General features: G+C 44.0%; 1 protein-coding gene across 2 annotated transcripts in view; it reads left to right on the top strand.

The window, feature by feature from the left end:
- Positions 1 to 483: 483 nt before the first annotated feature.
- Positions 484 to 15301, top strand: part of LOC115165049 (protein mono-ADP-ribosyltransferase PARP8-like) — a 95668-nt gene continuing 80850 nt past the window's right edge. Inside the window, exons 1-2 of one of the 2 annotated variants that reach the window (XM_029718080.1) lie at positions 484 to 1230; positions 2695 to 2749. In XM_029718080.1, coding sequence (XP_029573940.1) covers positions 1140 to 1230; positions 2695 to 2749 — 146 coding nt within the window. In that variant the 5' untranslated portion in view covers positions 484 to 1139. The remainder of the gene's footprint in view (positions 1231 to 2694; positions 2750 to 15301) is intronic. The other variant, XM_029718079.1, reaches the window with a different exon arrangement.

Raw genomic sequence — 15301 nt, 5'->3', positions numbered from 1 at the left:
TTAGCCACCTAGTTTAATGTTAGCATTAGCCACCTAGTTTAATGTTAGCATTAGCCACCTAGTTTAATGTTAGCATTAGCCACCTAGTTTAATGTTAGCATTAGCCACCTAGTTTAATGTTAGCATTAGCCACCTAGTTTAATGTTAGCATTAGCCATCTAGCTAACGTTAGACACAACAAATTTGAATTCGTAACATATTATACGTTTCAGAAAATGTGTGACATACTGTATTGTACGAATTGCAATTCGTAACATATCAGACCAAAAGGATTGATGGACATCCACAAATGAACGCATCCCATACGGAACAATACCATGTTTTATTAATTGGAGTGTCCTGTATTTATATTAACTATGTTACTGAGGGTCAACCCGACTCCAGGTTGGAAACTTTAGGAAGCCTTTGGTAGCTTTACGGGTTGGTGGATAGGTGGGCTATACAGGATATATTTAGGCGTGCATCACATGCCTTCATAATATCAATTTTTATTCCCTCATGGATGAAGTCACACTATGAATTTACACTTGATTCCAGTCCGTGATAATCTGACAAATAGACGAGCGGATGATATGCTCTGACATCAGCATAGTTTACTGTACACGGAGGGAACTGTCGGCTGTTCATTCCACGGACAGTATCTGATCAACTTTATTATTCAGACATCCTCTGTTCTGTTCATCTCTAGATATCATTTTTTTTTTAAACTGCAAGCGATGTTGGTTTCAATTTAACAAACTGCAATAGTGGACTTTTCTATCCCGTAGCTTTCGAAATCGCCATTGCTAGAAAGGTTCAACCGTGATGAAGAGTGGAGACTGGGGCTTCCGGTGTAAAACGGGCTGTCTTTATGAAATCCGTCGAGGTGCGGGAACTACTACCGATTCCTTCTCCTGCTGCATATTAGGCCTATCATAATCTATTGTTATCCCGAGATGATATCCGGTACAAGTTGAAACGAATTCCGATCAAACACCTGGAATATATAAGGAAAGCAGTCTCAACTCGGCCAGCCATCCATCCATCCATCTACACGCTACATTGCAAATTCAGTTTACTGGAAATATAAAGCAGTCATTTGATGGGATTTTATTTCGCAGTTATTAAAACAGAGAAGCCATTCCCGTGGGGTTTATTTCATGGGGATGTGTTCAAGGCAAGAGAGAATACAAAAAGACGTCAACATCGTAATTCAAAGGAGCAAGGCAGAGAAAGACTGCCTTTTCTCTGGTGAGTGTGTGTGTGTGTGTGTGTGTGTGTAGTGTGTGTGTGTGTGTGTGTGTGTGAGTGTGTGAGTGTGAGTGTGAGTTTGTGTGTGTGTGTGTGTGTGTGAGTGCGTGTGTGTAGTGTGTGTGTGTGTGTAGTGTGTGTGTGTGTGTGAGTGTGAGTGTGAGTTTGTGTGTGTGTGTGTGTGTGTGTGTGAGTGCGTGTGTGTGTGTGTGTGTGTGTGTGTGTAGCGGTGTGTGTAGCGGTGTTACAACCGTTGGGTTATGTGGTCTAGTGTATGTTGATGAACATACTAATTTTACATCAGTCCCTTCAATAGCAATAACATCTCCTAGACTTGACAGTTAATCAATATCATAACAACTTCATCTAATCATAGACCCTGAATAATTGTATTCGATAGCTGTGCGTGATGATTACATTGGGGGAACCCAGACACCATTATAGTCTATCATTACATTTTTTTTGTCTGACAAAACACTTATAGGCTTTGATACTGGATAGTTTGAAAACGATACTAATTATTTCACATGAAGAGAAATAGGAATAGATGAATAGTCTTGTCATGATGACAATAAGGCTTTGGTTAAACATCCCTACAGAATGACAGACAGAGATAATATTGGAAGACACCAGCCGAATAGTCCATTTGCCCATTGACGTTATATTTCTACCGGACATAACGTAACGGTTGTGTAAATGTGATATTGTCCGATAATTTATGCTCCTTTACATATTTGGTCAGTCCAGTGGAAACCCCTTTTGATGTTGCTATGGAAACTGCATTTGTTGAAGGGATTTTTGTTTCTTTCTCTCCCTGTGGTTGTATCGTGCCATTGTGTAGTAGTGGTTTATAACCCTTTTCTTGGTTTCCGTTCTGACCGGTTCTATTTCCCCTTTTCTTGGTTTCCGTTCTGACCGGTTCTATTTCCCCTTTTCTTGGTTTCCGTTCTGACCGGTTCTATTTCCCCTCTTATTGGTTTCCGTTCTGACCGGTTCTATTTCCCCTTTTCTTGGTTTCCGTTCTGACCGGTTCTATTTCCCCTTTTCTTGGTTTCCGTTCTGACCGGTTCTATTTCCCCTCTTATTGGTTTCCGTTCTGACCGGTTCTATTTCCCCTCTTATTGATTTCCGTTCTGACCGGTTCTATTTCCCCTCTTATTGGTTTCCGTTCTGTCCGGTTCTATTTCCCCTCTTATTGATTTCCGTTCTGACCGGTTCTATTTCCCCTCTTATTGGTTTCCATTCTGACCGGTTCTATTTCCCCTCTTATTGATTTCCGTTCTGACCGGTTCTATTTCCCCTCTTATTGGTTTCCGTTCTGACCGGTTCTATTTCCCCTCTAATTGATTTCCGTTCTGACCGGTTCTATTTCCCCTCTTCTTGATTTCCGTTCTGACCGGTTCTATTTCCCCTCTTATTGATTTCCGTTCTGACCGGTTCTATTTCCCCTCTTCTTGATTTCAGATTTCAGATATACTGACGCCACCTTCACCTTCACTTATTCCAAAGGCTCCAGAAGGTACAGTACAACGTTCTTAGATTGTTGACCTTCATTCATTCTGTACAATGTGGACAATGTGTACTACTGGGCCATCCATTCTGTACAATGTGGACAATGTGTCCTACTGGGCCATTCATTCTGTACAATGTGGACAATGTGTCCTACTGGGCCATCCATTCTTTACAATGTGGACAATGTGTCCTACTGGGCCATCCATTCTTTACAATGTGGACAATGTGTCCTACTGGGCCATTCATTCTGTACAATGTGGACAATGTGTTCTACTGGGCCATCCATTCTGTACAATGTGGACAATGTGTCCTACTGGGCCATCCATTCTTTACAATGTGGACAATGTGTCCTACTGGGCCATTCATTCTGTACAATGTGGACAATGTGTCCTACTGGGCCATCCATTCTGTACAATGTGGACAATGTGTCCTACTGGGCCATTCATTCTGTACAATGTGGACAATGTGTCCTACTGGGCCATTCATTCTGTACAATGTGGACAATGTGTCCTACTGGGTCATTCATTCTGTACAATGTGGACAATGTGTTCTACTGGGCCATCCATTCTTTACAATGTGGACAATGTGTCCTACTGGGCCATTCATTCATTCTATCCTGCTCTGTACCATTGATACACTGTATCCTACTCTGTACCGTTGATACACTGTATCCTACTCTATACCATTGATACACTGTATCCTACTCTGTACCATTGATACACTGTATCCTACTCTGTACCGTTGATACACTGTATCCTGGTTGGGCTGGTTGTTCAGTTGTTTGGGGAAATGGTTCACATGGGTTATGTAATAAATGGTGTGTGTTACTGGGATAACGCAGTTTGTCTGGACTTTGCAAGGTCGGAGTTGCCCCCCCTCCCCAATTAGTTTTTTTTTAACGTGTCAGCCACTCACAAAGTATAGACTACTAATCGCTGTCAATGGTACTGACATTGCCCCATCATTTATCTGTGGTGCCAGAGCATGTATCGCTTTGCTTTAGCTAACGGAAACATGTTTATTGATAGGCCTATTTTATCCTTAATTAAGAGTCTTCTGACATACCCGGTACGTCAATACAAGTAACATAATAAATACCCATCAAAATCCATCAGTTTAAGCTGGAGATGTTTTTTTTTTACACATGGGCTGCGTTTCAATCCTACAGCTGCTGTAGAAGATGGCCGAGATACAGCGGTGTTTGTCAGACCGTGAGAAAACTTTGAAAATCGGTCGACTTCTGTATGCAGATTCCAAACGGTTTTTACCTACACAACTAATAGATGAGACTTTCACGAACACGATGGTGTTCTCCCGTTTTTGCTCTATGAACCCCCTAAGTGTCACGGGACTTGTCTGAAGGTAACCCGTACAAATTAATGGAGGTAGTTTTTTGCCAACAAAAAATAAGAGACTAAAGGATGGTCTCGTCCCCAAATTTTTGTTTGTTGTTGCCATTTATGAATGTGTTATTCAATGCTTTTCTATGGGCTATAGTAGTAAAGACCAAATTCAATATTTTATAAAACAAAAAAGGTGTACATTTTTTGGGGGATACCTAAAGGGGTCCTAAAATTCAATATCAAATAGCTAAATGATACATGGTATGACCATCTTAAAACAATTCCATGTGACCATCTTAAAACAATTCCATATGGAATGTTGCCTGGCTGGTGGCAGTAATTAAAGTTGGAAATTAAAACACTGCAGATTGTAAAATGAATATTGGATGCAACAGCATATTAATCAGCTACCAATTGATTTTAAAAAAATATATACAACCTGAACCTGCATGATATGAGCCGTCCTCACCCTCTCTCCCAGCTTGGATAGAAAGTTAAGCATAAAACCAGTCTATTAATGCCAAATAGTACAGTCAGTCCACACTGAAAACACTACCTTACTAGAGATTGTTTCATTATTCAGTGTAGCCTATTATCTATAGCTACATGTACAGTGCCTTCAGAAAGTATTCAGACCCCTTGACTTTCCCCACATTTTGTTACGTTACAATACCCCATAATGACATCACAATACCCCATAATGACATCACAATACCCCATAATGACATCATAATACCCCATAATGACATCACAATACCCCATAATCACAAAGCAAAAACAGGTTTTTAGAATTTTCTTGCAAATGTATAAAAAATGAAACCCGTAAATATTACATTTACATACATTTTCAGACCCTTTACTCAGTACTTTGTTGAAGCACCTTTGGCAGCGATTACAGCCTCGAGTCTTCTTGGGTATGACTCTACAAGCTTGGCACACCTGTATTTGGGGAGTTTCTCCCATTCTTCTCTGCAGATCGTCTCAAGCTCTGTCAGGTTGGATGGGGAGCATTGCTGCACAGCTATTTTTCAGGTCTCTCCAGAGCTCCAGAGATGTTCGATCGGGTTCAAGTCCGGGCTCTGGCTGGGCCACTCAAGGACATTCAGAGACTTGTCCCGAAGCCACTCCTGCGTTGTCTTGGCTGTGTGCTTAGGGTCGTTGTCCTGTTGGAAGGTGAACCTTTGCCCCAGGCCCTGATAGATTTAGGTCTGTGTGGTATATGATAGACTGGTCCCAGGTCTGTGTGGTATATGATAGACTGGTCCCAGGTCTGTGTGGTATATGATAGACTGGTCCCAGGTCTGTGTGGTTTATGATAGACTGGTCCCAGGTCTGTGTGGTATATGATAAACAGGTCTGTGTGGTATATGATAGACAGGTCCCAGGTCTGTGTGGTATATGATAGACTGGTATGTGTGGTATATGATAGACTGGTCCCAGGTCTGTGTGGTATATGATAGACAGGTCCCAGGTCTGTGTGGTATATGATAGACTGGTCCCAGGTCTGTGTGGTATATGATAGACTGGTCCCAGGTCTGTGTGGTTTATGATAGACTGGTCCCAGGTCTGTGTGGTATATGATAAACAGGTCTGTGTGGTATATGATAGACTGGTCCCAGGTCTGTGTGGTATATGATAGACTGGTCACAGGTCTGTGTGGTTTATGATAGACTGGTCCCAGGTCTGTGTGGTATATGATAGACTGGTCCCAGGTCTGTGTGGTATATGATAGACTGGTCCCAGGTCTGTGTGGTATATGATAGACTGGTCCCAGGTCTGTGTGGTATATGATAGACTGGTCCCAGGTCTGTGTGGTATATGATAGACTGGTCCCAGGTCTGTGTGGTATATGATAGACTGGTCACAGGTCTGTGTGGTATATGATAGACTGGTCCCAGGTCTGTGTGGTATATGATAGACTGGTCCCAGGTCTGTGTGGTATATGATAGACTGGGCCCAGGTCTGTGTGGTATATGATAGACTGGGCCCAGGTCTGTGTGGTATATGATAGACTGGTCTGTGTGGTATATGATAGACTGGTCCCAGGTCTGTGTGGTATATGATAGACTGGTCTGTGTGGTATATGATAGACTGGTCCCAGGTCTGTGTGGTATATGATAGACTGGTCCCAGGTCTGTGTGGTATATGATAGACAGGTCCCAGGTCTGTGTGGTATATGATAGACTGGTCTGTGTGGTATATGATAGACTGGTCCCAGGTTTGTGTGGTATATGATAGACTGGTCCCAGGTTTGTGTGGTATATGATAGACTGGTCTGTGTGGTATATGATAGACTGGTCTGTGTGGTATATGATAGACTGGTCCCAGGTCTGTGTGGTATATGATAGACTGGTCCCAGGTCTGTGTGGTATATGATAGACTGGTCCCAGGTCTGTGTGGTATATGATAGACAGGTCCCAGGTCTGTGTGGTATATGATAGACTGGTCCCAGGTCTGTGTGGTATATGATAGACTGGTCTGTGTGGTATATGATAGACTGGTCCCAGGTCTGTGTGGTATATGATAGACTGGTCCCAGGTCTGTGTGGTATATGATAGACTGGTCCCAGGTCTGTGTGGTATATGATAGACTGGTCCCAGGTCTGTGTGGTATATGATAGACAGGTCCCAGGTCTGTGTGGTATATGATAGACTGGTCCCAGGACTGTGTGGTATATGATAGACAGGTCCCAGGTCTGTGTGGTATATGATAGACTTGTCCCAGGTCTGTGTGGTATATGATAGACTGGTCTGTGTGGTATATGATAGACTGGTCCCAGGTCTGTGTGGTATATGATAGACAGGTCCCAGGTCTGTGTGGTATATGATAGACTGGTCCCAGGTCTGTGTGGTATATGATAGACAGGTCCCAGGTCTGTGTGGTATATGATAGACTGGTCTGTGTGGTATATGATAGACTGGTCTGTGTGCTATATGATAGACTGGTCTGTGTGGTATATGATAGACAGGTCCCAGGTCTGTGTGGTTTATGCAGAGTAAGTGTTCGCCTGTACTTTAATTGTTCTGTCTCGTAATTAGAGCAAGGCTGCGTCCCAAATGAGACCCTATTCAACACATAGTGTAACACTTTTGACCAGGACCGCTGTGCTCTGTGTAGATGAATAGGATGGCAAATGGGACGTAGCCTAAGCCTCTCTTAGAGTCCAGATGCCATATTCACCAAGTCTTCCAAGTCATTACCGTATTCTGTAGTCATTACCATATTCTGTAGTCATTACCATATTCTGTAGTCATTACCATATTCTGTAGTCATTACCATTTTTGGAGTCATTACCATATTATGTAGTCATTGCCGTATTCTGTAGTCATTGCCATATTCTGTAGTCATTACCGTATTCTGTAGCCATTACCATATTCTGGACTTAACTTGGGTAGGGTTGACTTTGCCAGGCTTGCTGTGCTCTGGTTGGCAGTGTGTGGCTGGGTGGGATGATGGGTTGGGTGCAGTGTGTCTGTGTGTGTGTGTGTGTGTGTGTGCGTGTGTGTGTGTTTAGGGGTGTGTGTGTATACCTCATGCAACTTGGTGTGTGTGTGTGTGTGTGTGTGTGTGTGTGTGTGTGTGTTTATACAGCGGGTGGGTCTAATCCTGAATGCTGATAGGTTAAAACCTCATTCCAGCCGGTGTCTATTCCACATGTTACCACTGGCTAAATCCATGACGTTAAAATGCCTATTTGCTCCGTTCCATCTGACTGCTGCAATCCACTGTCTCATCAGCCCAGCCAGGCAATTTATAAACTTGATCTCCACTATAAAAAGCATCTAGACAGGCAGGCAGCTTTTCTCAGCCAGTCGAAATCATGAATCAGCTGGCATCGTTTTTATGGATATATACAAAGAAATGTCAATTGAAAAAAGGTAAAACGAAACAAAGTGCAGTTAGTTTACAGTCTTTCCAGCTTCAGTTGTAAGCGATTGTGTTAGCTGTGTTGTTGGCTGTGTTGTTGGCTGTGTTGTTGGCTGTGTTGTTGGCTGTGTTGTTGGCTGTGTTGTTGGCTGTGTTGTTGGCTGTGTTGTTAGCTGTGTTGTTAGCTGTGTTGTTGAGTAGCTCCTCTGAACAACAGTGGCCTGACGAATGAGCCCATTTTCTGTGCCAGGTGAAATCGCTCCTCATTAGCTCATTGTTATGGATGTGTCCAAATAAATATCACTAGAAAACAGCTTGAACTAATGCATCTACTGTTGTTATTCTGGCTGCACTGTTTGACTGTAAATTAGCCAGCCAGTATGGTAATGGAACATTTAGAACGAACGACTGGGTCGAGTCCAGAGATACAGAACAAAAAGACTGAACGACTGGGTCCATAGATACAGAACAAAAAGACTCAACGACTGGGTCCATAGATACAGAACAAAAAGACTGAACGACAAAATAACATTTTTAATGAAAATATGTAAATCATTATTTGAATATGTTGGTAACCCGTTTTATTAAAGTCATAATGCCCTCGAAGCCGGTGTTTTTTGGAGGATATATTGGCATGGTTTGACTTCATCTCAGGCCTAACCACACCCATGCCAATATATCCTTTAAACACTGGCTTCTCAGGATTTATCACGTTAAGTGTACACCTCGCCTAACTTGCGTACCGTGTGTGTTTGTGTGTTATTCTGTGTCTGTGTGTACACGTGTGTTGATTTTGCTTACTAAAGAAAACACCACCCATTCTCTGTGGTTGGTGCTGGGTAATTCCACAGGAAACAGAATTGCGCTGAGACTCAGATTTGTCTATTAAAATGTAGGCCAAACAAAAACATTCATTTCAAAGTTTAACACACCATACAACTCTATGCACAAGGACTCATTTTAACAATTTACACTGAACATTTTACAAAAACACATTTAGTGGAAGAACTGTGCAGATGCAGAATTTGCTAACAGAATTACTGTAAAATCTCCCTCAGGGGTTTATGTGTCCACGTATTCCAAAAAACTCTTAAAACATCTGAATTAAGACAGAATGGGGGTGTCAGACAGAATGGGGTGTCAGACAGAATGGGTTGTCAGACAGAATGGGGTGTCAGACAGAATGGGGTGTCAGACAGAGTGGGGTGTCAGACAGAATGGGGTGTCAGACAGAATGGGGTGTCAGACAGAATGGGATGTCAGACAGAGTGGGGTGTCAGACAGAATGGGGTGCCAGACAGAGTGGGGTGTCAGACAGAGTGGGGTGTCAGACAGAATGGGATGTCAGACAGAATGGGGTGTCAGACAGAATGGGATGTCAGACAGAGTGGGGTGTCAGACAGAATGGGGTGTCAGACAGAGTGGGGTGTCAGACAGAATGGGGTGTCAGACAGAATGGGGTGTCAGACAGAATGGGATGTCAGACAGAGTGGGGTGTCAGACAGAATGGGGTGTCAGACAGAGTGGGGTGTCAGACAGAGTGGGGTGTCAGACAGAATGGGATGTCAGACAGAATGGGATGTCAGACAGAATGGGGTGTCAGACAGAATGGGGTGTCAGACAGAATGGGGTGTCAGACAGAATGGGCTGTCAGACAGAATGGGCTGTCAGACAGAATGGGGTGTCAGACAGAATGGGATGTCAGACAGAATGGGGTGTCAGACAGAATGGAGTGTTAGACAGAATGGGGTGTCAGACAGAATGGGTTGTCAGACAAAATGGGGTGTCAGACAGAATGGGATGTCAGACAGAATGGGAGGTCAGACAGAATGGGGTGTCAGACAGAATGGGATGTCAGACAGAATGGGATGTCAGACAGAATGGGGTGTCAGACAGAATGGGAGTCAGACAGAATGGGGTGTCAGACAGAATGGGGTGTCAGACAGAATGGGGTGTCAGACAGAATTGGGTGTCAGACAGAATGGGATGTCAGACAGAATGGGGTGTCAGACAGAATGGGGTGTCAGACAGAATGGGGTGTCAGACAGAATGGGGTGTCAGACAGAATGGGGTGTCAGACAGAATTGGGTGTCAGACAGAATGGGATGTCAGACAGAATGGGGTGTCAGACAGAATGGGGTGTCAGACAGAATGGGGTGTCAGACAGAATGGGGTGTCAGACAGAATGGGGTGTCAGACAGAATGGGATGTCAGACAGAATGGAGTGTCAGACAGAATGGGGTGTCAGACAGAATGGGAAGTCAGACAGAATGGGTTGTCAGACAGAATGGGTTGTCAGACAGAATGGGAGTCAGACAGAATGGGCTGTCAGACAGAATGGGGTGTCAGACAGAATGGGGCGTCAGACAGAATGGGCCGTCAGACAGAATGGGGCGTCAGACAGAATGGGGGGTCAGACAGAATGGGGGGTCAGACAGAATGGGGTGTCAGACAGAATGGGTGGTCAGACAGAATGGGGTGTCAGACAGAATGTGGGTCAGACAGAATGGGGTGTCAGACAGAATGGGTTGTCAGACAGAATGGGGTGTCAGACAGAATGGGATGTCAGACAGAATGGGGTGTCAGACAGAATGGGCTGTCAGACAGAATGGGGTGTCAGACAGAATGGGGTGTCAGACAGAATGGGGTGTCAGAAAGAATGGGCGTCAGACAGAATGGGGTGTCAGACAGAATGGGTTGTCAGACAGAATGGGTTGTCAGACAGAATGGGGTGTCAGACAGAATGGAGTGTCAGACAGAATGGAGTGTCAGACAGAATGGAGTGTCAGACAGAATGGGGTGTCAGACAGAATGGGATGTTAGACAGAATGGGATGTTAGACAGAATGGGATGTCAGACAGAATGGGGTGTCAGACAGAATGGGTTGTCAGACAAAATGGGGTGTCAGACAGAATGGGGTGTCAGACAGAATGGGGTGTCAGACAGAATGGGGTGTCAGACAGAATGGGGTGTCAGACAGAATGGGGTGTCAGACAGAATGGGATGTCAGACAGAATGGGAAGTCAGACAGAATGGGGTGTCAGACAGAATGGGTTGTCAGACAGAATGGGTTGTCAGACAGAATGGGATGTCAGACAGAATGGGGTGTCAGACAGAATGGGGTGTCAGACAGAATGGGGTGTCAGACAGAATGGGGCGTCAGACAGAATGGGGCGTCAGACAGAATGGGGCGTCAGACAGAATGGGTGGTCAGACAGAATGGGTGGTCAGACAGAATGGGGTGTCAGACAGAATGGGGTGTCAGACAGAATGGGTTGTCAGACAGAATGGGAGTCAGACAGAATGGGGTGTCAGACAGAATGGGGTGTCAGACAGAATGGGACGTCAGACAGAATGGGATGTTAGACAGAATGGGGTGGTCAGACAGAATGGGTGTCAGACAGAATGGGGTGTCAGACAGAATGGGGTGTCAGACAGAATGGGGTGTCAGACAGAATGGGGTGTCAGACAGAATGGAGTGTCAGACAGAATGGGGTGTCAGACAGAATGGGTAGTCAGACAGAATGGGTTGTCAGACAGAATGGGGCGTCAGACAGAATGGGGCGTCAGACAGAATGGGGTGTCAGACAGAATGGGGTGTCAGACAGAATGGGGTGTCAGACAGAATGGGGTGTCAGACAGAATGGGGTGTCAGACAGAATGGGGTGTCAGACAGAATGGGGTGTCAGACAGAATGGAGTGTCAGACAGAATGGGGTGTCAGACAGAATGGGTAGTCAGACAGAATGGGTTGTCAGACAGAATGGGGCGTCAGACAGAATGGGGCGTCAGACAGAATGGGGCGTCAGACAGAATGGGGCGTCAGACAGAATGGGGTGGTCAGACAGAATGGGGTGTCAGACAGAATGGGGTGTCAGACAGAATGGGTTGTCAGACAGAATGGGAGTCAGACAGAATGGGGTGTCAGACAGAATGGGATGTCAGACAGAATGGGACGTCAGACAGAATGGGATGTTAGACAGAATGGGGTGGTCAGACAGAATGGGTGTCAGACAGAATGGGCTGTTAGACAGAATGGGTGGTCAGACAGAATGGGGTGTCAGACAGAATGGGTGGTCAGACAGAATGGGGTGTCAGACAGAATGGGTTGTCAGACAGAATGGGGTGTCAGACAGAATGGGGTGTCAGACAGAATGGGGTGTCAGACAGAATGGGGTGTCAGACAGAATGGGGTGTCAGACAAAATGGGATGTCAGACAGAATGGGGTGTCAGACAGAATGGGCTGTCAGACAGAATGGGGTGTCAGACAGAATGGGGTGTCAGACAGAATGGGTTGTCAGACAAAATGGGGTGTCAGACAGAATGGGGTGTCAGACAGAATGGGAGGTCAGACAGAATGGGGTGTCAGACAGAATGGGGTGTCAGACAGAATGGGGTGTCAGACAGAATGGGGTGTCAGACAGAATGGGGTGTCAGACAGAATGGGGGGTCAGACAGAATGGGGGGTCAGACAGAATGCGGGGTCAGACAGAATGGGGTGTCAGACAGAATGGGGTGTCAGACAGAATGGGGTGTCAGACAAAATGGGATGTCAAACACAATGGGGTGTCAGACAGAATGGGAAGTCAGACAGAATGGGTTGTCAGACAGAATGGGGCGTCAGACAGAATGGGGTGTCAGACAGAATGGGGTGTCAGACAGAATGGGGTGTCAGACAGAATGGGATGTCAGACAGAATGGGGTGTCAGACAGAATGGGCGGTCAGACAGAATGGGCTGTCAGACAGAATGGGGTGTCAGACAGAATGGGATGTCAGACAGAATGGGGTGTCAGACAGAATGGGATGTCAGACAGAATGGGATGTTAGACAGAATGGGGTGGTCAGACAGAATGGGTGTCAGACAGAATGGGGTGTCAGACAGAATGGGACGTCAGACAGAATGGGGCGTCAGACAGAATGGGATGTCAGACAGAATGGGCTGCAGAATGGGGTGTCAGACAGAATGGGGTGTCAGACAGAATGGAAAGTCAGACAGAATGGGATGTCAGACAGAATGGGATGTCAGACAGAATGGGGTGTCAGACAGAATAGGGTGTCAGACAGAATGGGGTGTCAGACAGAATGGGGTGTCAGCTATGACATCACACCTTGACTTACAACAAATCTCATTTAGTTATTGATTTAACCCCTTTGTTATGGGAAGCCTAAATAAGTTCAGGAGTAAAAATGTGCTTAACAAGTCACAGTATAAGTTGCATGGACTGTATAAGTTGCATAAGTACAATAATAGTGTTTAACATGAGTTTTGAATGACTACCTCATCTCTGTACCCCACACACACAATTATCTGTAAGGTCCCTCATTCGAGCAGTATATTCAATTGCCTCACAAAGAAGGGCAGCTATTGGAAAATGGGTAAAAAAAATAAAAATTCTGACATTGAATATCCCTTTGAGCATGGTGAAGTTATTAATTACACTTTGGATGGTGTATCAATAAAGCCATTCACTACAAAGATACAGGGGTCCTTCCTAACTCAGTTACCAGAGAGGAAGGAAACCGCTCAGGGATTTCACCATGAGGCCAATGGTGACTTTAAAACAGTTACAGAGTTGAATGGCTGTGATAGGAGAAAAATGAGGATGGATCAACAACATTGTAGTTACTCCACAATACTAACCTAAATGACAGAGTGAAAAGAAGGAAGCCTGTACAGAATACAAATATTCCAAAACATGCGTCCTGTTTGCAACAAGGTACTAAAGTAATACAGCAAACATTTGGCAAAGCAATTCACTTTTTGTCCTGAATACAAAATGTTATGTTTGGGGTAAATCCAATCCAATACATTATTGAGTCCTACTCTCCATATTTTCAAGCATAGCGGTGGCTGCATCATGTTATGGGTATGCTTGTAATCGTTAAGGACTGGGGAGTTTTTCAGGATAAAAATAAACAGAATGGAGTTAATCACAAGCAACATCCTAGAGGAAAACCTGGTTCAGTCTGCTTTCCACCAGACACTGGGAGATTAATTCACCTTTCAGCAGGACAATAACCCTGAAACACAAGGCCTAAATATACACTGGAGTTGCTTACCAAGAAGACAGTGAATGTTCCTGTATATATGCCTTTCATTTCTCAAAAATATAGACTCTTAGCTTTTCATTTGACACCCAATTTGCTCCTATAAACTTCACATCCTTTTACATACCTACTAGATGCACTGTGCATCCTCTCTAACTAAACAGAGATATTGTTAGACAGGTTTATAGGACACCATTTTAATAGCAAAAAATAAACATGTAACTTGTTGATTCATTGAAATGTGTAACAATGGAACGCTAACTATATTGGGCAACGTGAGGGTCCAGCACTATACAATAGTACCAGTATATTATAACAGTAGAATAATACTACATATAATAATAAACTTTTATTGAAGTTCATACTAAACAGAGGCCATATGCTATATATAGCCTCAGCCACAGTGGTGGCTAGTGCTGAGCGATTAAACAACATTTATATTTTTTTCCCCCCGGTTATTAACGTTTTGTTTTATATAATCGAAATCAAAAAGCGTGATTATTTTGTAATAATTGAACCAAAACCGAACCGACATCAAAAAGCACTAGTGTTGGTTCTTACTAGACAGAGGACATGAAGCTATTTATAGCCTTAGTGGTGGATCAGCCAGTTCCTTGTTTCAAAGCACAGTCAGTCAAGCGTAACGACTTTATACTATATACTAACCCGTGACTGTGTCTTTGTTTTGAAGCACACTCAAGCAAGAGTTTTTTTTATTAACATACGATTGTCTTTCGAGAGAGAAAAAGCTATTTTGACCCAAGAGCCAATAGTAATTGTGTAATAACATCTTGGAGAGATCTGAGTTTCTTTTTTTATGTTGATGTCTGTAAGCAGGAAGTCATATTACCCCATTGTGTATAATAGTATCACCTTAATGATGTCTGTAAGCAGGAAGTCATATTACCCCATTGTGTATAATAGTATCACCTTAATGATGTCTGTAAGCAGGAAGTCATATTACCCCATTGTGTATGATAGTATCACCTTAATGATGTCTGTAAGCAGGAAGTCATATTACCCCATTGTGTATGATAGTATCACCTTAATGGGTCTATCTTTATAGTTTAATTCAGAACGGTGTGTTGAAAATGTATTTTCCTTTTTGTACCCCACTCCAAATGCAAACTCATACGAACAACAACTTACATTCACACAAACAATGGCTACATCTCCTCTGTCCAGACCCCCTAGTACCCTAAACAATGACTACATCTCCTCTGTCCAGACCCCCTAGTACCCTAAACAATGACTACATCTCCTCTGTCCAGACCCCCTAGTACCCTAAACAACGACTACA

Source organism: Salmo trutta, chromosome 27 (assembly GCF_901001165.1).
Source record: "Salmo trutta chromosome 27, fSalTru1.1, whole genome shotgun sequence".
Classification (NCBI taxonomy): Eukaryota; Metazoa; Chordata; class Actinopteri; order Salmoniformes; family Salmonidae; genus Salmo; species Salmo trutta.
This window is presented reverse-complemented; position numbering and strand designations above follow the sequence as displayed.